At 48.2% G+C, this 22,355-nt stretch overlaps 1 protein-coding gene across 1 annotated transcript in view; it reads right to left on the reverse strand.

Moving 5' to 3' along the window:
* The window catches only part of FAM3B (FAM3 metabolism regulating signaling molecule B), a 52,635-nt gene that overhangs the window by 24,537 nt on the left and 5,743 nt on the right, over positions 1-22,355 (reverse strand). Inside the window, exon 2 of the mRNA XM_060100054.1 lies at positions 2,509-2,652. Within this exon, the coding sequence (XP_059956037.1) occupies positions 2,509-2,652 (144 nt within the window). The remainder of the gene's footprint in view (positions 1-2,508; positions 2,653-22,355) is intronic.

The following is a 22,355-nucleotide window of genomic DNA, read 5'->3' on the forward strand; positions in this document are numbered from 1 at the left end:
TCGGAGGAGAAACACCCACAGCACGACAGGGCCTTGGACATGGCGCTGAGTGACACCAAGAACCAGGTCTGTAAGGGCACCGGAATGCAGGCTGGCAAAACAGGACAGCCTGGTCTGCAATTAGGTGTTCCAACAGAAAGGTGTCATTAGACGCCTCCGAGCGCTGGGAGAGAAGTCAGAGAGGGAAGTGGGGATAAAGGGAGAAATCAACAAAATGAGGGAGGCTTGGGCTGTGGCAGTGACGCGTGGCAGGCAGGTCGTCTCCACCCCTGGTACAGAGGTGAGAATCGGGGAGTGTGGTCAGGCCACTCAAGGTGGCTGTCCTCTTGCTCACGTGACTGACCTTCCTACATGCTTGCCCCAGGCTCAGCTAGTGATTGTGCTTATCAAAGGGGCAGTGAGGGGCCTGGTCCTCTGCTGGTTTCCCTGGTAACCGATGAGCCAACCTGAGGCCAATTCCCCCTGTAACTGCCACACTCCCCCTGCCCCTAGGAGCAAAAACTGTGGCCAGGTCCTGCCCGCCTCTGGTGCCCACGGTGGGGTGTGGCTCCAGGACCTTGTTCCAGACGTGTAAGCTCCCCCATCCATTAGACCAATGATGTCTGTGTTGCTGACTCTGGGCACTGTCTTGGGTCTTGAAGCTGGGCAAGTGCAGGGCCTGTCGGCCTGTGGGGGGCAGCCCAATGGGGAGAAAAGGGGGAGAGGTAGTCGGAGGAGGGGAGACTTGGGAAGCTGAGCCCCGCCAGGGGAGGGAGACTGCGTCTGTCCTTTCCCGGCGGCGAGCACAGAACCTTCCACAAAGTCGAGGGACTGAATGTGAGGCCTAATCGCCCCCCATGAAACACGAGGAATAGGGAGAGGCATGGAGGGCTGGTGCCCACGCAGATTCCAGCAGCGCCCGAGGATCCTGACCAGGAAGAGTCGGGCCACGTCTAGAAAATGAGCACGGGCCTGTGGGACTTGCCCATGCGAGCAAAATCGCGTGGAAACGGAGGGGAGGCAACATCCAACCTATGGACAGGCGCTGTGAACCCAGGAGAGCTGGACTTGCAGGGTAAGAGTTAACTTCATGGAAATCTGAAGCCAAGATCAAGGGCCTCCACAGCTGAGTCAAGAAATGGGCCTTTTTAAGAGAAAAGATAAGGAAGTGGCAAAAGCTAAACCTGGATAAAGGGGGGCCAGCCCAAGGAGGTGGGAGTGGGTCATCTCACTCGGGGGGGCCTTGGCCACGGGGGTTCAGTGCTCAGAGCCCAACACTGATCTCATGTCTCAACGTGATCCTTCCTTGGCTTCCGGTTCTGAGCAGATGTGTCCCCCGCACATGGCCTGGGGGACTGCAGAACGTAGGACAATGTGCAGGGCCGGGGTAACGGAGGGGCTCCAGAGCCCTGCAGCCTGCAGAGCTGAGCTCGTCCTGGAGCCCGGTCCCAAGGCGAGGAAAGCACCCTCTTCCTGCCCCTCCAGCAGGCACAGGAAGTGGGCAGCGCCTGGATACGGGGCACATGTCCCTGAGGAGCATCTCCCCGGCCACACTGCTCACGACAGCACGGAGTAAGCCTGGCCGCCAAGCTAGCCTGGCCCATGCACCATGCTGTCCCCTTTTAACCTCTCGCTCATGTGAGCACTGGACTATGAATCAAAGACTCAACCTCCACACTCTGAGTCCAGCCCCTAAGCAGTCATGTGTCCCCCCAGAGTGGAGGTCGGAAGGCAGCTCCTAGAGGCAAGCCTGTAACCAGGACCAAGTTCACCTTTTGTGTAAAAATGGAGAAAATGAGAAAGCAAGCCCTTGAGGGCAGCTCCCATGCGCTCCACACATGGGGGTCTCCCCCGTGGCACTGGGCCTGGTCCACAATCCATATGCAATAATCTATCTGATTACAGGCAAATTCACTGTGAAAACCTTATTTAAAATAAAAACACCAGTCATAGTCGATTTCTGGAGAGTTCTTTTTTTTTTTTTTTTTTTTCTTGGACACAAAAGGTAATTAAATCTGAAAAGGAATGCTTTTTTTTTACAAATTTTTAAAATCATTACCCAGGTCTTTATATTTGTGCAAATTCATTTTGTATAGTTTATTTCTGTGTTAAAATACACTAGCACACCTATTTACCATGAGATTGTGAAAAAGGGTGCAGGTGACTACTTTTGGTTCCCACACATTTTCCAATGTAATTTTTGGTGGATATTTTATAATTTACTTCCTTCCTAATTCCAACACATATTTTTATTTAATGCATCTTGCCCATAAAGTTTGTTTTCTTAACATCATGGTTTGCCTTGGGGTCTCATGGGGCATGAGGAGGGGTACCTGCCTTGGAATAGTATGGAAACTACCAGAGAGGCTTTTTCCTCTTCCTGCCCCTCCCCTCCCCCTCTCCCTCCCCTTCCCCCTCCCCATGATCATCAACATAAATGGCCAGTAGGGGCAGAGCTGAGGTCAGGGCCCAGTCTCAGCACAGCAGCTGGTCTGCGAGTCCTTGCTTGGACCCCCCTGTAGTACCCACCTTTGAGGACAGGCCTCTCACCGATGCTCCGGATGCTGTAGGCGGCTCTGTACAGGGGCACATCAGGAATGAGCTCTGCCAGCAGGTACCCAGAATACCAGGCACACAGGGAGGCGAAGATGAAGAACGCTGCCTTCAGGGTGCCTGCGGACAGACAAGACAAGACACATTGGGTGCCTCCCCTCCTGACCCTCTCCTCCTCGGCCTTCCTGGATGGCGTCCCTGCACCAGTGTCAGCAGGATGCCCTGAGGGGGATCACCCCGGGAGGCGGTGGGCTGGTGAGGGTCCGGGGCCACTCAGTGGAGTCACAGGAGCGGGTACCAAGAACAGGATGTGAAAGCGGTCCAGGCCGAGGTTCCCTATTTGCTGCTGTGTTGAGTCTCAGAGCGTCCTCAGAGGCTCAGGTCAAGAACTCATCAGGTGGCCCTGACAGGGGCCTAAGGACAGAAGCGGCCCTTCCCTCGTGAGCCGCTGGAAGCTCCTGGAAGCAGACGGAAGCTCTGGGGGGCGGCGGAGGTAGCTCTGTTTTGTTCACTGCTGTGTCAGCAGTGCTGAGGATGGTACCTGGTGCCCATGAGCACACAACCGCCCCGTGACACTGGAAAAGGTCCCCAGACTGTCAGTATCCTCAGAGACAAGGCTGCGGGGACACCCAAGTTTCCTGGCGGCAGAAAGTCCCTGCAGAGGGTTTGTCGACTCCAGAACCTTCCTCTCAATTCTGCAGGAGAAGGCACCGCCCCGCTCCTGGGTTACAGGAGGCCTAGGGGACAGCTCTGTTCCTTCACAGACAATGTGCCCCCGGGTCTTACAGATTTTACTCCTTAAATAGCTCACAGATCAGGACTGTGCAGGATTACCAACACTGCCAAGAGTCAGGGATGGCCCAAGGCCCTGCAGAAAGGGACCTCAGGGATGGCCCCATCAGCGTTTATGTACTGATACGTCCCGTCCTAAGAAATAAGAAGAGGATGGATGGTTGGATGGATGGAAGGAAGGAAGGAAGAGGGTAAAACAAGAGGGGGTAGGGGAGGCGAGAGGAAGAGCCCGCCCACCTGACCACACACCCGCCCCGGCGGCCTCATTTCTGTCCCCTCTCAGGCCGAGCATCTGGAAATAACCGTCCTCTGGATCAGCCTCCAGGCCTCACCTTCCTCCCACGGCTCAGGGCAGCTGTGCTGGTCTAGGCCTCCAAAGCCTCCAGGCTGCCAGCCCCAGGCCCCCGATGACGGTCCTGACCCGTCCATGTCCCCCCTGGGCAGCACCCCCACTCCTGGGGCGGGCTGGGGGAGTCTCCCACGTTGTCTCTGCTGGCTTTTCCCTCACACGGTGCAGCCTGGCTCTGTCCGCAGGATCCCCGATGAACTGAGATCCAGACCACCCTCCGAGCTCCCGACAAGCGTGTGCCCTTGATGATCCCTCTCGGCACCCGGGACGTCTCGCAGGGCCTGACGCTTAGCACGTCCCACATGAAACCCTTGATTCTCCCCGGCTCCCCGGGCCTGTTCCTGCCCCACATCTTGCCCAGGACAGGGTCAGCTGTCTGGGCCTCTTCCTGATTTCATACGTCCCCCTGCCAGCCCTCAGTGGGATCCACCAGCCAGTCTTGCTGGGGTGACCTCCATAGACTTTGCCTCATCTCTACGGCCTCGGTCTCCTCAGGCCCGCAGCATCTTAGCTCTTCTCTCTCGCTCCTAGAGAGCCTACGTGCTCCCCGCGTTGGGTGCTTATCTATCAAAGGGGTAGAATAAAGAATATATCTCATCTTCTTCATCCCAGTTTCTGGCACAGAACTCCTGAAACCCTTGGAATTTCCTGATAGGAGTGTCTGCTGTTGTTCATAAGGGGCCCCTTTCAGCCACGCCTGAGTTTATGCTAATGAGGTGACTCAGGGTGGGTCCTAGGATAGCTTCCAGGGAGGGGCCAGCCAGCCCACACCTCAGCCCCACCCCCGGAACTCCAGGAGGGGAGAGGGCAGGCAAGCTGTCCTGTGACCAATGACAGAATAAGACCCCAATGAAACTCGGGACTCAGAAGCCTGGGGGGCTTCCTGGTGAGGAACACATGGATGTGCCAGGAGGGAGATGCACCCTGATGCCCAGGGCTGTGGGCACAGAACTCCTCTTCACCCTGTATGTCCCTGCAATTGGCTGGTCCACCTGACTCGTATCCTTTAGAATAAAACTGTAATCTTAAGCAGAGTGATGCTTTCAGTGTTTCTGTGAGTTGTTCTAGCAAATTATTGAACCCCCAGGAATTGTGGGAACCCCCAGATTTGTAGCCAGCTGGTCAGAAGTGTGGGCGGCACCCGAAGCCCATGGCTGGCGTCTGAAGACAGGGCAGCTCGTGGAGGGCACTGCCCTTAACCCCTGGGCTCTGGAGCTTATTGTGGGTGTTGAGTGTCGGAGCTGACCTGAATGGCTGGACACCCAGTGGGTGTCAGAGGGCTGGTGTCTCCCCGCCCAGAGCCCTGAGCAGAGACCAGTGGGTGTTCCCCGGCCCCCTTTCCAAATGTGCAGCCCCAGCCCTCCAGCACCAAGCCCGGGGGGGCCTCTCTCTCCGGGCGGTGATGAAACGCACACCTCTGTCTGTCAGTCCAGCCGTTTTGAGCCCTGGATCTAGGCTCCCTCTTCAAGCCTAGCGCCTAGAGGCTCCCCCCTCTGGTTAGGTTATATCGGGTCAGTATTTGCTGGTGTTTGCCGGGCGGCTGCTTCGCTTAGGTAGTCATCCTGGTGCAATGGGATGCCTCTGTCTTACCTGGACCATTTGGTCTGTTTTCAAGTGCATATTTCAACATCAATGATTTCTTTCTCTTTTCCAAACCACGCAGTCCCTAAGATGGTTAGAACGTAATGCAGAGATGGCTTCCTGCTCGGAAATGCCTGAGACAGCGTGGCCGCTGCAGGTCCTAGGATAGAGGGACATCTCTGAGCCGGAAAAACGAGCCACAGAAAACACAGTGAGAGCAACAGGTGAAGCCGGCGCGCTGTCCTGGAGATTCCTTTGTTTGCTCTGTGCTCCAGCCGTGCTGACCCACTGCAGTGGCTGCCCTTTCCTGCTGTACCCTGGGGACGGGTTTGTCCCTCAGCCCCCAGGGCGCTCTCCTCCAGACCCCTGGCCACCTGTCCCCTCCTTCAAGGACTCCAGTGCGGCTCTGTGGCCTCCTGGGTGAAGCCTGCACAGGCACCCTCAGGTCAGCCCTTCACATGCCTTGTCGGCGCTGCCCACCATGGCTCTCCCCTCCAGGTCTGTGCCCGCATAACTAGGACGGTGCGAGGGTCACAGGATGTTCCAGAAAACGCCGCTGGATGCACCCTGAGTGAACAGTGTGATCTGACTGCTGGAAACATGGATTCAGCATCGATAAGAGTCTCAGGTTCAAAAACAATAGTTCAGGGTCCTGTGTGTCGAACCACAGCCAGACTATTTCATCCAAGTGTCGTATTTGAGGAAAATTGGCAAAGCAGAGATTATTCAGATCTTCGGAGTGTCACGCGTGAGATCTTTGAGTGAAGAGTTGCTTTTGATTCGGAGATGACTGAAAGGGAGCACGATGTCACCTCTCAGATACCTTCCTCCCCGCATGGAAGGGAGGCACGGTTTGGTCCCCAGGTGGACAAGGACACATGGGTGGAAGTGACAGGGAAGACAACGGGAGAGAATAAAAGCCCACGTGTCCTCACAAGGCGCGCTGTGAGCCCCGGGCTTGTGGGACCACAGGCACCCCTCCCTGGACATTTTCCAGGGCTCCTGGGAAGGCTACAAAGCATCTGTGCTCTGGGTGAGGGGCGCAGCGGCGGACCCCCAGGCCAGGTTTCCTGCCGTGGCTGCGGAAGCCATGACTGGAGCCAGAACCAGCTCGGGGAGGGAGTCGGACCCAGCAGCGCGCACTGGGACCAGTTCATTGTGAGAAGCTGGGGCACGGGCTGGCGGTGGACCCTGAACCCGGGATGGGGCGGGCACGGGCGAGGATTTGTCCTGGGAAAGGCGAGGGCTCAGGGACTCAGCTAAGACAGCTCTGGGGGGCGGGGGGAGGGCCTGTCCTGGAAGGAGGGGTCCAGCAGCTTCAGAGTTGGTGGGGAGGCAAGGCAAGTACACAGAGTCCGCGAACCTTCTGTGGCTCCGTGACCAGGATCCGGCCTTTTCTCATAAGGTAATAAAGTCGACATCAGCCCATGGACACATCCTAAGCGCTTCCACCCAGCAGGCGCCCGTGAGTATTAGAGCAAAGGCCAACCCCGAGCACAGGTAGGAAGCCGGAACTTCCTCCTCAGAGGCTCTCTTTTAGGGTGCATGTGTGTGTGTCCTGCCCTCACTCCATCCTCAGATTCTTGGGGGTCTCAGGCTGGCCCTGACACTTCACTTAGGCTGGAGGACAAAGCAGTCCTGAAGCCAGCGTACACGAAGGCAGGCTACAGGTAAGGGGGGGTTTCAGGATCCCCCTCCCATCCAACCCAGGGGTGCTGCAGAGGGCCATTCTGAACCCATAAGGCCACAATCTAGAGGGATTTCCTTCCACATGAAGTGGATGAGGATGAGCTTTGTCACTGGCCACCTCCCCACAGGAACCCACATTCCCTTGACTTGAGGCAGGCACACCTGCGCCTCTTGTCCCTGAGGAGTGGATATGCCAGACTTGGGGTGCAGCTGCTTTGTGGCTCCAGGCTCTGCTGGCCCCAGTGTCCACTGTTGTCACTGTCCTGCTGACGGAGGCTTTTTGGCAGTAGGGCTGGGAAGTGTCACAGCTGAACACCTCAGCAGGTTGGCAAAGTAACCCACCTTCCAAAGTTCACATGCCAACGCCCTTAATTTTGAGGAATTAGGATGACTGCTCTGGGAAGCTTCCTCCAGCTTGTGAAGGGTGGTGGTGGCTTAATTTACTTCATCCCTTTAGTCTGAATGTCCTTCTTGTGAGCTGTGTCCCTACATGGGACAGACCTGGGGCTTGACTGAAGCATCGAGGGAAATGCTGCTTCCATGAACGTTAGCTAATCTTTAGCTCACAAAATCAAAAGTGATGTGGCCCTGAGCTTCTGTGAGTAATTTCTCTGACAGCCACACACCTGGATATATGCCAACCTGGTGTGACCTCAAACCTTGATATGAAAGGACCACATAGCTCACAAATGAATCACAAGGGCTGCATGCAAAAAAGCTGTGGACGGAGGGAAAGCAATCTGATCATACTCACCATTTTCCACTAAGTGAGCAGCAAATTTGGACGATAAGTATATAATACAGGCATAATGAAAAAAATTCTTCCCAAATAGCGGTAATGAAAGTCAGTGCCCCCAGGGAGATCTTTTCTCCCAAGAAAAGAGATATGTATCTCCTTGCATTTATCCTACAATGCACACAAGTTACCAGAGACAGTGCTGTTCACGAATAAATGGTTTTGTAGAAAACTTGAATATTTTACACAAATAAAAAGTCTTAAAATTTGGCTTTCCTACCCATTGGGGATGGAGCAGAAAGGGGGTGCTCAGAACTTTCTGAGCAGTGAGACCGCACAACCAGAACGCCACTGAGGAAGGAAGGAGAGCACAGAGTCAAACAAACACCTGGAGGCAATGACCTGCCACTGAGACAGGTGGGGAGCTGGTCCCCAGAGAGGCCAAAAGAACTTTCCAGAACTTTCCAGCAACTTTAATATTTGCACAGTACGCTGCCTTGCTCTGGGAGGACTCCAGATTCCTCAGATTACAGGAAGAAAGAGCAAAACCACTTAGAAAGGGAATGTGTGCCAGAGGCCGTCGGTTCCAGGACCCCAGAGCGCCTTGCATACGCAGGCAGGCAGGCGGGCAGGAGAAGCGCACGGAGACCACCGTCAGGACGGCGCGCAGTGGGAGATGGAACGGCTGGGAAAGCGTCGGAGGTTTTCTTTCCTCCTTCCTGTTTCCCTCCCCCCCCAAATCTTCTCAGGCTCAAGTAGTTTGATAGAATGGTCTGTGGGGGGAAGCCTTATAGAAAGATGCTACCGAGACTGTTATCACAAGGGACAGTCCATGCTAATGAGTCCCCACTTCTCACCCACCCACAGGCTGGTGACCAAAAAGGGGTTGTCTCCCTGTCTCCGCACTTTTCATCATTTCCCTGGCTGGTCAGGTGGACCTGCGGCTCATGACCCTGACGGCAGCCCGAGGAGCCCCAGGTGGAGTCCGCAAGTGCCTCTAAGCGGCGCCCCGCAGCGCCCCTCCCGGTCCAGAAGGTCGGAGATGGGGGCGGGGGCCGGGGCGCGCCCCTACCGGCACCTGCGCTCGGCTGGAGGGAGCCCTCTCCCCCTGGGCCTCCCTGGGTCCTGCTGTAGCTGCGCTCAGCCAACACCTACTTTCCAGGCAAACCGTCACAGTCACTGATGTGCCCGCACCCCGGCCCTGCACGCAGCTGGGGCAGTGGCGACCGGCGGGAAAGCGGCGGGAAACCCCAGCCCATTTGCCCCTGCTGGATTCGCTGGGCGCCTTCCTGAGCTCAGGTCCCAGAGAAGCCCCTCCCTCCCGGCCCGTGCCGCCTCCACCTCTGGCTCAGCGTGCCGGGTGCCAGGTAGGGCGTGGGGGGCGAGTCTCCCGTGCCGGGTCCCCCTTCCCTCCGCCCGCACTCACCGGCAGCCGCGGGGCGCATCTTCCAGCTGCGGCTCCGGACCCTCCGGAGCCCGCAGCTCAGGGCGACCGACGGAGCCTCGCAAGGACTGGGCGGACCCCTGGGCGACACGCCCCGGGGGCCGGTCGGCGGCGGGGAGGGCGGGCCGGTGCGCGGGGCAGGTGCGCTGGAGGCGCCCTCGAGCTCCGGCTCGGCGGCCCAGGCTGACTGGGGAGCAGAGAGAACGGGCGGGTTTTGCTCCGAAGGGAGGACGCCGTCCCTTTACGGTCGGCGGCCCCAGACCCCAATCGAATGTCTCACAAAGTCAAGGGACCGCCGAGATAGGCATATCAGGCATCCTCTGAGCCTTTGAGACGTCAAAGCCAAGTTCCAGGGAAATCCAGGTTCGAAGTCCAGGTCCCCGTTCGAAGGCTGTTTAACTTCCTGCCCGCTGCTGTTTGCACAGCCCAGCAGGCTTCCTCCTTTGCTTCTGGTTGATCCGGGAAAATAGGGTGAGCACGATGTCCCAGGCCCCATGGTCAGGGTGGCAGGTCTGCAGGTCCTTGGGTTTACAGGAGGCCAGGCTCTGGCGGGAGTTAGGCTTCCCAGAAGATGGCCCACGTCCAAGCAAGAGCAGCTGCTTCTCCAGGCCACATGTGGGCTTGCATTCCAGACATCCATCAGGTTTTACAGAGCTTTTGAAACCACTGTAGTCACAGAGGCCTCGGGCTCCCAAGGGTAAGTTAAGGCTCCAAGGGCAGTTGGTCACTTTTGTGGAAAAAGAGTTCCAGAGAGGCAGGGTCGCCACCCTCGGTGTCCACTGGCTCCTGCAGTTCTGCTCCCCCGAGAAAGCCCAGAGGCTTCCACAGTGACGCAAAGTACCCTGGGGTGTCACGGGGGGCTTGGCTGTGACCCGCCCTCTACCACCGTCTTTGCCTCCTGAGAAGCTCCCGTCCGGTGCCATCCAGGGGGCCTGGGGACACATGCCCTGTGGACAGTGTGGCCTTATTTTTCTAGGTCACCCTCTGCCTGCTGTCTTCTAAATCAGAGGGAACAGAAGACAGGGGTCTCAGTCCTTCCCCAGGACTTTAGAACAGTACCCAGCCCGAGCAGGGCTCGTTTCAGTGTGGATGCCTTTCTGAGCTGCTCTACAGCAAATACTCAGGAGTCATTCTCAAACTGTGCCTAACAATTACAAAACACACATCAATCAGCTCGTTAAAGGGCGTGTTGGTTTCATCTGCCAAGAATCTCGCCTTTGTCTTGAGCTCACTTCATTTCAGAGATGGAGCTTTTGTCTCTGGGTTTGCTTTCAGTTTTTTTTATTTAAACGTGGTCAAAAAGTGCGTAACATAAAATTTATCACCTTTTACCAAATTAAAAAATATACACTTTTAAGTGTACAGTTCAGTAGTGTTAAGGATATTCACATTATTGCACAACAGAACTCCAGAACTTTTTCATCTTGCAAAACTCAAGCTCTGCTACTATTAATCACCAACTCCTCACCTCCTTCCCCCCAGCACCTGGTAACCACCATTCTATTTTCTCTTTCCAGACTTTGACTACTTCAGATGCCTCATATCAGTGGAATCATGCAGTGTTTGTCTTGTTATGACTGGCTTATTTCCCTTAGTGTAATGTCCCCAACGTTCATTCATGTTGTAGCAGGTGACGGGATTTCAATTCTTTTTAAGGCTGAATAATATTCCATGACATGTATAGATAGACCACATCTCGTTTCTCCATTCATCCCTTGATGAACACTTGGGTTGTTTCCACCACTTAACTAGTGTGAAGAATGCCGCTGTGAACATGGGTGTGTAAATATCTTTTCAGTTCTTTTGGGTATATACCTGAAGTGGGATTTCCGGATCATATGGTAATTCTATTTTAATTTTTCTGAGGAACCATCATACTGTTGTCCATAGGGGCTGCATCATTTGACACTCCTAATAACAGTGCACAAGTGTTCCAATTTCTCCACATCCTCACCAGCACATTATTTTCTGTTCTTTAAAACTTTTATAGTAGTCATCCTGAAGGATGTGGGTGATATCTCAGTGTATAAAATGATAGGTATCAGGGGCAAACATTACTTGTAATACACATGAAAAATGTACATGAAATGCATATAAGTGAAAAAGCAGGAACAACCAGTGGACACTGATGCACATAAAAAGACTGGAAACACATAAAAATGAAAAAGCTATTGCATTTCCCTGAGCATACTATAAAGCCACTTTACTTTTAAAATTTTGAAAATAAACGTGCACTGAAAAATAATACACCCTCTGCTTCACTCCCCCTCCCAACCTCATGTTTCCCTGGGCCACTGGCTCATCTTCAAAGCTCTTCTCTCTCTAATAGCCCCTCTCCCCACAGCAAGCCTGATCCATAGGAGTCCCCTCCACAGGTACGTGCACCCCACCCCCAGGTCCAGAGTTCCCTCCTCAGAGACCGCCACTGTCCCTATAGCCTTCAGAGCTATTCTCTGCTTACGCAAGCCCATACATATTTCCCTCATCGTTTTTACACACAAGATATCATGTTGTACATGGTATTTCACAACTTACCTTTTACGTTATTTATAATATCTCAGAGAGCATAGTACATAAGCACACACAGACTTGGCCTGCTTACTTGACTTTTGTATTCTATTCTACCACTGGATTCTTTTAGTGTTTTATTGTTCTATTCTTTTATTATTCTATTCTTTTATTGTTTGATGAACCATCTTTTACTGTTGGATTATGGATCTTTTAACCACATATTCTATTGTTGCATGAACCTATTCTTTAAGTAGGCTGCAGAAGGACATTTTTGGTTATCTTCAGTCTTTTCTGCTATTAATAATGCCGCAATGAACACATTTGTGCATCCACCTTGGCATAAATATTGGGGTGGATTTAAAACAAATTCCTAGAAGTGAATTACTGAATTAAAGGGTATGTGAATTCTGAATTTTACCAGATACTTCCCACAGCTCAACAGAGAAGTTATACCCATTTACACGCCCACCATCAGCATATGAGAATGCCTATTTGTTCATACCTTTCCCAACACACCGTATTATCCAACTTTTTGATCTATACTAATCTATTGTTGAAAAAAATCTTAGTATTGTTCTAATTGGATCTCTCATTAAAGTGATGACCTTGGCATGCTTTCATAAGTTTAAAAGCCATTTGTGATCTGTGTGTATTTCTTTTTTTAATTTTTTATTGTTTTTTTATTGGAGTATAGTTGCTTTACAGTATTGTGCTAGTTTATACGTACAGCAAAGTGAATCAGCTATACGTATACATATATCCCCTATTTTTTGGATTTCCTTCTCGTGTAGGTCACCACAGAGCATTGAATAGAGTTCCCTATGTTGTGCATATTTCTTTTTCCAGGAACTATCTAGTCACATACGTTGCCCATTTTTCTATTAAGTTGTTAGCCTTTTTTTTTTCTGATTATAGTAGCCTCGAGAAATAACTTGTGGACTAGATAATACATATACATAATTCAATTTGTAAACGTATATTAAAAGGTAGGTAGTGATAAACCACCTCCTTACTCCTGCATCCTCTCTATCCAACAGAGAACCAAGGTTATTCATTTCTTGGGTGTCCTTCCAGAAGTTCTCTGTACATATTCAACAAATAAGAGTATCTTCCCCCCACACTTTAACAAACCGTAACATCCTCTCACTCTGACCCACATCTCGCTTCTCAAGATACCTTGGAGAGTGAGCTGCTTGTGTACACAGAGCTCTTCCTCTTTCTTTCCACACCTGCAGAGCATCCTACAGCAAAGATGGACCACAATTTACCAGCTGTTTCTTTTCCACCTTTTGTTAGGATTACTACTCTGTAATGAAAACCTCTCACATAGAATGTTTCACTTACATGAAACAAGTCGATAGATAAATTCCTAGAAGAACTGCTGGGCTTGTCTACTGGTAATCCTGAGATTTTGCCAAAACAGACCCGGATGGATGTTGTATTCACCGACATGCCCCACTCCCCTGCCCCCCAGCTGTGTTTGTGCATGTTTCATTTCAAAGGTTTTTCAGGGACTTCCCTGGTGGCGCAGCGGTTAAGAATCCACCTGGGGACTTCCCTGGTGGCACAGTGGTTAAGAATCTGCCTGCCAATGCAGGGGACACGGGTTCGAGCCCTGGTCTGGGAAGATCCCACATGCCGCGGAACAGCTAGGCCCGTGAGCCACAATTACTGAGCCTGCGCTCTAGAGCCTGCAAGCCACAACTACTGAAGCCCGTGCGCCACAACTGCTGAAGCCCACGTGCCTAGAGCCCGCGCTCCGCAACAAGAGAACCCACCGCAATAAGAAGCCCGTGCACTGCAGTGAAGAGTAGCCCCCGCTCAATGCAATTAGAGAAGGCCCGCGCGCAGCAACAAAGACCCGACGCAGCCAAAAATAAATAAATAAATAAATTTATATTAAAAAAAAAAAAACAGAGTCCACCTGCCAATGCAGGACACACGGGTTTGAGCCCTGGTCCCGGGAGATCCCACATGCCGCGGAGCAACTGATCCCATGCAGCACAACTACTGAGCCTGTGCTCTAGAGCCGGCGAGCCATAATTACTGAGCCCGCGTGCCACAACTACTGAAGCCTGCGCACCTAGAGCCTGTGCTCTGCAACAAAGAGAAGCCACCGCAATGAGAAGTCCATGCACTGCAACAGAGTATACCCCGTTTGCTGCAACTAGAGAAAGCCCATGCGCAGCAACGAAGACCCAAAGCAGCCAATGAATAAATAAATAAATATATTAAAAAATTTTTTTAAAGGCTTTTCAAGGATAATTTTTTATTGCTTGATTTTCACCTTACTTGCTTACTTTGGGAAAGCACTGCCATTTAAGAAGAGGCTTTCCGAAAAAAAAAAAAAAGAAATAGACATTCTGGGGCTTCCCTGGTGGCACAGTGGTTGAGAATCTGCCTACTAATGCAGGGGACACGGGTTCGAGCCCTGGTCTGGGAAGATCCCACATGCCGCGGAGCAACTAGGCCCGTGAGCCACAACTACTGAGCCTGCGCGTCTGGAGCCTGTGCTCCACAACAAGAGAGGCTGCGGTAGTGAGAGGCCCGCACACCGCGATGAAGAGTGGTCCCCGCTTGCCACAACTAGAGAAAGCCCTCACACAGAAACGAAGACCCAACACAGTCAAAAATAAAATAAAAATAAATGTGTGACTCTGTTCTGTTTAAAAAAACAGGTTGATTGATTTTTATTTATTTGGTTGTGCCGAGTCTTATTTGTGGCAGGCGGGCTCCTTAGTTGTGGCTTCAGGGCTCCTTGGTTGTGGCTTCAGGACTCCTTCGTTGCGACTCGCAGTCTCCTTAGTTGTGGCAGGCAAACTTAGCTGCGGCATGCATGTGGGACCTAGTTCCCTGACCAGGAATCGAACCTGGACCTCCTGCATTGGGAGAGTGGAGTCTTATCCAATGCACCACCAGGGAAGTCCCAAACTGAGCATCTTTCCTACTGAGTCTGGATGAAATCATAGAACCCTTTTCAACACAGTGTCCACAGTCGCTACAAATCAATCCAAGTTGGCACGGCTGGTCAGGGGATGGTACTCTAAGGTCTCAATTAACCATTCTTTCTTTTTTTTTTCTTTTTCTTTTTCTCTTCTTTTATTTTATTTTATTTAGCCATGCCATGTGGCATGTGGGATCTTAGTTCCCCTACCAGGGATCGAAAGTGTGCCCCTTGTACTGGAAGTGTGGAGTGTTAAAAAAAAAAAGAGGGCCTCCCTGGTGGCGCAAGTGGTTGAGAGTCCGCCTGCCGATGCAGGGGATACGGGTTCGTGCCCCGGTCTGGGAGGATCCCACATGCCGCGGAGCGGCTGGGCCCGTGAGCCATGGCCGCTGAGCCTGCGCGTCCGGAGCCTGCGCGTCCGGAGCCTGTGCTCCGCAACGGGGGAGGCCACAACAGTGAGAGGCCCGCATACCGCAAAAAAAAAAAAAAAAAAAAAAAGAAGAGGCTTTCCTTAAAACACTTCGATGTGAAGCAACCACAATAGCAAGGAGCTGAGAAGGGAGGGGACACCCTCGCATATATAAATATAGTGTAAAGCGCCCTTGCTTTCTACACAAAGGGACGTCTCCTGTACATATGGATATATAATTCTAAATTGTGTATTATAGCTTTTACAATCCTGTATTTATTATTTCCTTATTGTAGGTAATAAAAAATCTTCTTCCCTGTTTGTTCTTGAGTATGAGATTTTTCCCCCTAAGCAGTTAAAAAATTTTTTATCTTTCGTTTTACAGTTTGTTGAGCTTTGTTTTGCTTAGAAAGGACATTTTCTCCCTCCCTTTCCCCATATTTTCTCATTTTTTAATTAAAATATTTGATCCCTCTAGATTAAATTTGGATGGAAATCCAAACTTATTTTCCTCCAGCTGGCCAGCCAGCTGTTCACTGTTTGTTGAATGAAAATCTCCCTCCATTGATCTGAAATGCCCCTTCCTCATATTAAGTCCCATGTGTAATCGTGTCCATGTCTGACTTTATATTCTGTTCTTTCTGCCTTATTTCCTTCTGCTTAGGTATTTCCTAGCAATTCTTGCATGTTTACTTTCCACATGAACTTTTTTTTTAATATTAAAAAAATTTTTTAGCTTATATTGGAGTGTATTAGTAATTAGTATACTAATTAGCAATGTTGTGTTAGTTTCAGGTGTACAGCAAAGTGATTCAGTTATCCATATACATGTATCTATTCTTTTTCAATTTTTTTTCCCCCATTTAGGTTATTACAGAGTACTGAGCAGAGTTCCCTGTGCTATACAGTAGGTCCTTGTTGGTTATCTATTTTAAATATAGCAGTGGGTACATGTCAATCCCAAACTCCTAATCTATTCTATACCTCCCCCACGCCCTTCCCCCTGGTAACCATAAGTCTGGTATCTAAGTCTGTGAGTCTCTTTGTGTTTTGTAAATAAGTCCATGTTTACTTTCCACATGCACTTTGAACTCAGCTGACTGTTCATGACAGTTACCACCCTCCAGCCATGGAGCCTCCCCACCACGGGACATGCTCTGTTCTGGACGTTTCACTGAGAAATCTTTTTCAACCACACAATAGGCCAAAGGGAAGACATCTGAACCATTTTGCAAATGGCAAAGTGAAACATCAAATGTCACAAAATTCATCAGTTAGTGAGCCAGGATTCTCCAGGATTCCAAGTGACTCCACACTTGCTCCCTCTGTGAGTTTATCTACTTGCTTAAATCACAGCAACAGGACAACTCCAGGGCCTCTAATAATAGTAGTTTAATAGTCATGATCCCTAAGTTCCATCTACTTGTATCTGTGAATAACTTTGCTTCCTAAGTTTAATTCTCCATCTCAAAAAGCTGTAGCACATAAAATGTTAAGACTTAAAAATATTTTTTTACATAATTAGGTTTAACTTCTTTACAATTAAGTCAATTCTGTTTTTTCTTATTTATCATACAGCTGGAGATTAAATGCATTGAAATGTCCAGAAATTTCTGGAAACAAACTTCCCCTCTTCTCCTTCTGTAGCTGTGAGACCTTATCACTGGGTCTCCCTAACATCACTCACCCTTTGTCTTTATTTGCTCCGTGTGTAGCTTTTTCTGACTTTCCCTCCAGGTCACTAATTACGTGTTCAGCTCTATGGAATCTGCAGCTACACCTGTTCCTTGAGTTTGTTGCTTTTGTTACTGTGTATTTTTTTATTTCCAGAAATTCTATTGGGTTCTTTTTCAAAACTGTTAATGACTTTTTAATAAAATTCTGTTTCCTGAAGGTATCTCGAAGGCTGCTTTTAGTTCATTAGTCATCATCAGTCTACCTAGTAAACAGCCTACATCTGATGATCTTGATTTGTCTGAAAGGCATGGAAGCTGTTTTCCTGGATGTGCACTGGAGAGTGCATTTAAAAAACTATACAGAAGAATGTCTTGAGGCTCGTGAAAATAATTTTCTCCAGAAAAGATATGTGTTTGCTTTTGCTAGAGGTCTGAGTCATTACCACACTGGGACCATCTTTTAAAATTGTATATATTCAAGGCTTGAAAATCCCTGGACAACCCAGTCCATTCAAAATAGGATATAATTCAACACAAGCTGTTCACTTGAGGTTAACGTCTACGTCAATGGAGTTGGGCTCCCGATTACTTAGTGTGCAGAGTCTACTGTCAGACTCCTCAGCTCTAATTCGGGGGGTTAACAAGTGCCCTTGGGTAACATGTGGCTTCCTGGTACGCTTCCACAGGGCTGGGGGGCGCATCCCTGGGGGCACAGAGAGATGGCGAGCTCAGACTAATGGAGAGCACCAGGATGCTGGGGTGTTAGAAGGACGTTACAGTGAGAGAGGAAAACAAGCAGGAGATGTAAAAGATACGGAGAAGAAGACATCAAAAGGCCCTCAGACGACCCTTGAGACCGGTGATTGAGGCTATCAATGTCTCCTTCCTGACGGTCACATCTGCACACAAAGGGTGCTCCTCCGAGAGGGCTTCCCCGGACCCACCCGTCACTCCCCATGGCTCTTCTTCACTGCTCTTGTCCCCATCCGAATTCTCTTCCTTGTTTGGGGGGCTGTTTACTGTCTGTCTCCTTCGGCAGGATGTAAGCTCCACCAAGGCAGGGCTTCATTGTGAGCATCTCTGGGACCCCAGGGCCTGGAACAGAGCCTGACACACAGGGGCTTCCTCACAGGTCTCTGGTGAACACGTGGATAACGCACAAACCACTGATTCCACGGTAAGAGCCGGCAAGTCAGGAGGCAGCAGCACCCTGCGAGGGGAGTGGGGTGATGGAGCTGATCTGCGATGAGGGCCCAGAAGGCTGCCCATGGGGCAGAGCCCAGGCAACGGGAGGATCTACAGGACCCTGGGAAGGGGGAAGACCAGAAGCAGGGAAGGAATCATCCAGTTAAAGGTAAGAAAGACCAACCTCACCAACCTTGGTTTCCTTCTTCCAACAAGGGTTACAAATGAAAGGCATTCGGAGCAGGGGATGGTCTCCACCACACCTTAATATCTTGGGACCTAAACATACTAGACGTCCTTTTTTTTTTTAAATTAACACAAAAATTTTAGAGCCGTTTTAGGTTCACAGCAAAATTGAGGGGAAGATACAGAATTTCCTGTATATCTCCTGTCCTGCATTATCAACATCCCCACCAGAGTGTATATTTGTAAGAACTGATGAACCTACACATCATTATAATGAACCGACACATCATAAACACCAAAAGTCTAGTTCACGTTAGACCTCACTGTCGGTTTTGCACACGTTTGCACCAATGTATAATGACATATATTCATCACTATGGACTCATACAGAGTGATTTCCTGCCTTAAAACCCCTCTGCCCTGCCTAGACATCCTTCCATCCTACTCCCTGGCAATCACTGATTTTTTATTGTCTCCGTAGTTTTGTCTTTTCCAGAATGTCATGTAGTTGGAACCATACAGTGTATAGTCTTCTCAGATTGGCTTTTGTCACTCAGTACTATACATTTAAGGTTGCTCCGTATCTTTTTATGACTTAATAACTCACTTCCTTTCACCACTGAAATATTCCATTGTCTAAACATACGAGTTTCTTCATCCACTCATGTACTAAAGGAAATCTTGGTTACTTTCAAGTTTTGGCAATTATTAATAAAGTTGCTATAAACATCTGGGTGCAGGTTTTCATATGAACATAAATTTTCCAGTCCTTTGGGTAAGTACAAAGGAGTACAAATGCTAGATCGTATGGTTAGCATATGTTTAGTTTTGTAAGAACCTGCCAAACTATTTTCCAAAGTGACTGGACCATTTTGCACTCCCACCAGCAATGCATGAGAGTTCCTGTTACTCCACATCCTTGTCAGCATTTGGTGTTGTCAGTGTTCAAGGTTTTGGCCATTCAAATAGGTGTGTTGTGGTATCTTATTTTTGTTCTAATTTGCATTTCCCTGATGACATATGATGTGGAGCACCTTCTCCTATGCTTATTTGTCATCTGTGTACCTTCTTTGGTGAGGTGTCTGATAAGGTCTTTGGCCCACCTTAACAGGTTGTCTGTATTCTTGTTGTTGAGTTTTGAGTTCTTTGTATATTTTGGATAACAGTCCTTCATCAGATTGCTAAAGGTCTGCAGTTTGCCTTACAATTTCTCTAGACATTGTCTTTTTCAGGGTAGTAGTATCCAATTTTAATAAGTCCAGCTTATCAATGATTTCTTTCATGGAAGGTACCTTTGGCATTGCATCAAAAAAGGCATCACCATACCCAAGGTCATAGGTTTTCTCCCATGCTAACTTCTAGGATTTTTATAGTTTTGAGTTAATTTTTGTAAAGGGTATAAGATTTGTGTCTAGGGCTTCCCTGGTGGTGCAGTGGTTGAGAGTCCGCCTGCCGATGCAGGGGACACAGGTTCGTGCCCCGGCCCAGGGAGATCCCACATGCCACGGAGTGGCTAGGCCCGTGAGCCATGGCGGCTGAGCTTGTGCATCCGGAGCCTGTGTTCCGCAATGGGAGAGGCCACAACAGTGAGAGGCCCGCGTACCACAAAAAAAAAAAAAAAAAGATTTGTGTCTAGATTCATTTTTTGCACATGAATATCCAGTTGTTTCAGCACCATTTGTTAAAGAGACTATCTTTGTTCCACTGTATTGCCTTTGCTCCTTTGTCAAAGATCAGTTAACTATACTTAACGCAGGTCTATTTCTGAGCTCTCTATTCTGTTCCCTTGATCTATTTGCCTTTTCTTTCACCAATATCACACTGCCTTGATTATTGTAGCTTTACAGTAAGTATTGGAGTCGGGTAGTGACAGTCTTCTGACTTTGTTCTTTTCCTTTAATATTGTGTTGGCTATTCTGGGTCTTTTGCCTCTACAAATAAACTTTAGAATCAGTTTGCCAACATGTAAAAATAAGGGCTTTGATCGGGATGGCATTGAATCTACTGATCAAGTTGGGAAGAACTGACATCTTCAAAATATTGAGTCTGTCTGCAAACATAGAATATCTCTCCATTTATTCAGTTTTTCTTTGATTTTGTTCATCAGAGTTCTGTAGTTTTCCTCATATAGATTTTGTTAGATTTATACCTAAGTATTTCATTTTGGGGGGTGCTAATTCAAAGGTATTGTGTTCTTAATTTCAAATTCCACTTGTTCATTGCTGATATATAGAAGAAGATGGACTTTTATGTCAAATTGATAAACTTTGTATCCTGCAACCTTGCTATAATCACTTAGTTCCAAAAGTTTTTTTGTTGATTCTTTGGATTTTGTTGATTCTTTGGCGTCTGTGAACAAAGACAGTTTTAGTTCTTCCTCCCCAATGTGTATACCTTTTCTTTCTTTTTCTTATTAGTCTTATTGAATAGACAGAATGTCCAGTACTGGAGTAGTGAGAGGGGACATCCTTGATTTGTACCTGATCTCCGTGGGAAAGCCTTGAGTTTCTCACCATTAAATACGATGTTAGCTATAGGTTTTTTTTGTAGATATTCTTTATCAAGTTGAGGCAGTTCCTCTGTATTTCTAGTTTCCTGAGAGTTTTAATCATGAACTCTGTGTTGTGGGTGTGGTGGATTTTGTCAAATGATTTTACTGCATCTATTAATACAATCATGTGATTTGTCTTTTTCAGCCTGTTCATGTGATGGATTACACTAATTGATTTTTGAATACTGATTCACTCCTGCATAGCTAAGATAAAGCCTGCTTGGTTGTGGTGTAAAATTCTTTTTATACATTGTTGGATTTTATTTGCTAATATTTTGTTGAGAAATTTTGCATTTGTGTTCATGAGAGATACTGGTCTATAGTTTTCCTTTCTTATAATGTCTTTATCTGGTTTTGATAATAGGGTAATGATAGCCTGCCAGAATGAGTTGGAAGTATTCCCTCTATCTTCTGAAAGAGAGTGTAGAGAATTATTACAATTTCTTCCTTAAATGTTTGTCAGAATTCACCAGTGAACCCATTTGGGTCTGGTACTTTCTGTTTTGGAAGGTTATTAATTATTGATTCAATTTTTTTAATGAATATAGGCTGATTCAAATTGGATATTTCTTCTGGTGTGAGTTTTGGCAAATTGTGTCTTTTAAGGAATTTGTCCATTTCATCTAGAGTATGAAATTTGTGGGCATAGAAGTTGTTCACAGTATTCCTTTATTATCCTTTTAATGTCCATAGGATCTGTATTGATGGTTTCAATTTAATTTCTGATATTGGTAATTTATGTTCTCTCTTGTTTTATCTTAGTCTGATTAGAGGCTTATCAATTTTATTGATCTTTTCAAAGAACTAGTTTTTGGTTTAATTGATTTCCTATTTTCTATTTTACTGCTTTAATTCTTATTATTTGTTTTCTTGTACTTACTTTGGATTTGATTTGCTTTTCATTTTCTAGTTTCCGAAGGTAGAAACTTAGATTATTAACTTTAGATCTTTTTTCTTTTCTAATACATGCATTCAATGCTGTAAATGTTGTCTAAGTACTGCTTTGGCCGCATTCCACAAATTTTGATAAGTTGTGTTTTCATTTTCATTTGGTCCAAAATATTTTAAAATTTCTCTTGAGAATTCTTCTTTGACCCATGTGTTATTTAGAAGTGTGTTGTTTAATCTCCATGTATTTTTGGATTTTCCAGATATCTTTCTGTTATTGAATTTTAGTTTAATTCCATCGTAGTCTGACAACAGATGTTGTATAATTTCTATTACTTTATAGTTGTTAAAGTGTGTTTTATGGTCCAGAATGTGTTCTATCTTGGTGACCATTCCATGTGAGCTTGATAAGAATGTGTATTCTGCTGTTCTTTCCAATAAAGTTAAACATATACTTAGCATACAACGCAGCAACTCTACCCCAAGGCTCTCCCCTAGAAAACAAACTGCATTCATTTATGTTCATAGTATCCACAGAAGATTATAGTCAAAACCCAGATACAGCCCAAAAGTCCATCAACAGGAAAACAGATAAACAAATTGTGGTATACTTAGGGTAAAATACTCACTGATTTTTTTAAAAAAAAAGGTGGCTTCCCTGGTGGCGCAGTGGCTGAGAGTTTGCCTGCCGATGCAGGGGACACGGGTTCGTGCCCCGGTCCAGGAAGATCCCACCTGCTGCGGAGTGGCTGGGCCCATGAGCCATGGCCGCTGAGCCTGTGCGTCCGGAGCCTGTGCTCCGCAACGGGAGAGGCCACAACAGTGAGAGGCCTGCATACCGCAAAAAAATAAAAAATAAAAAATAAAACAATAAAAAAGAAT

Source organism: Mesoplodon densirostris, chromosome 5, assembly GCF_025265405.1.
Source record: "Mesoplodon densirostris isolate mMesDen1 chromosome 5, mMesDen1 primary haplotype, whole genome shotgun sequence".
NCBI lineage: Eukaryota > Metazoa > Chordata > Mammalia > Artiodactyla > Ziphiidae > Mesoplodon > Mesoplodon densirostris.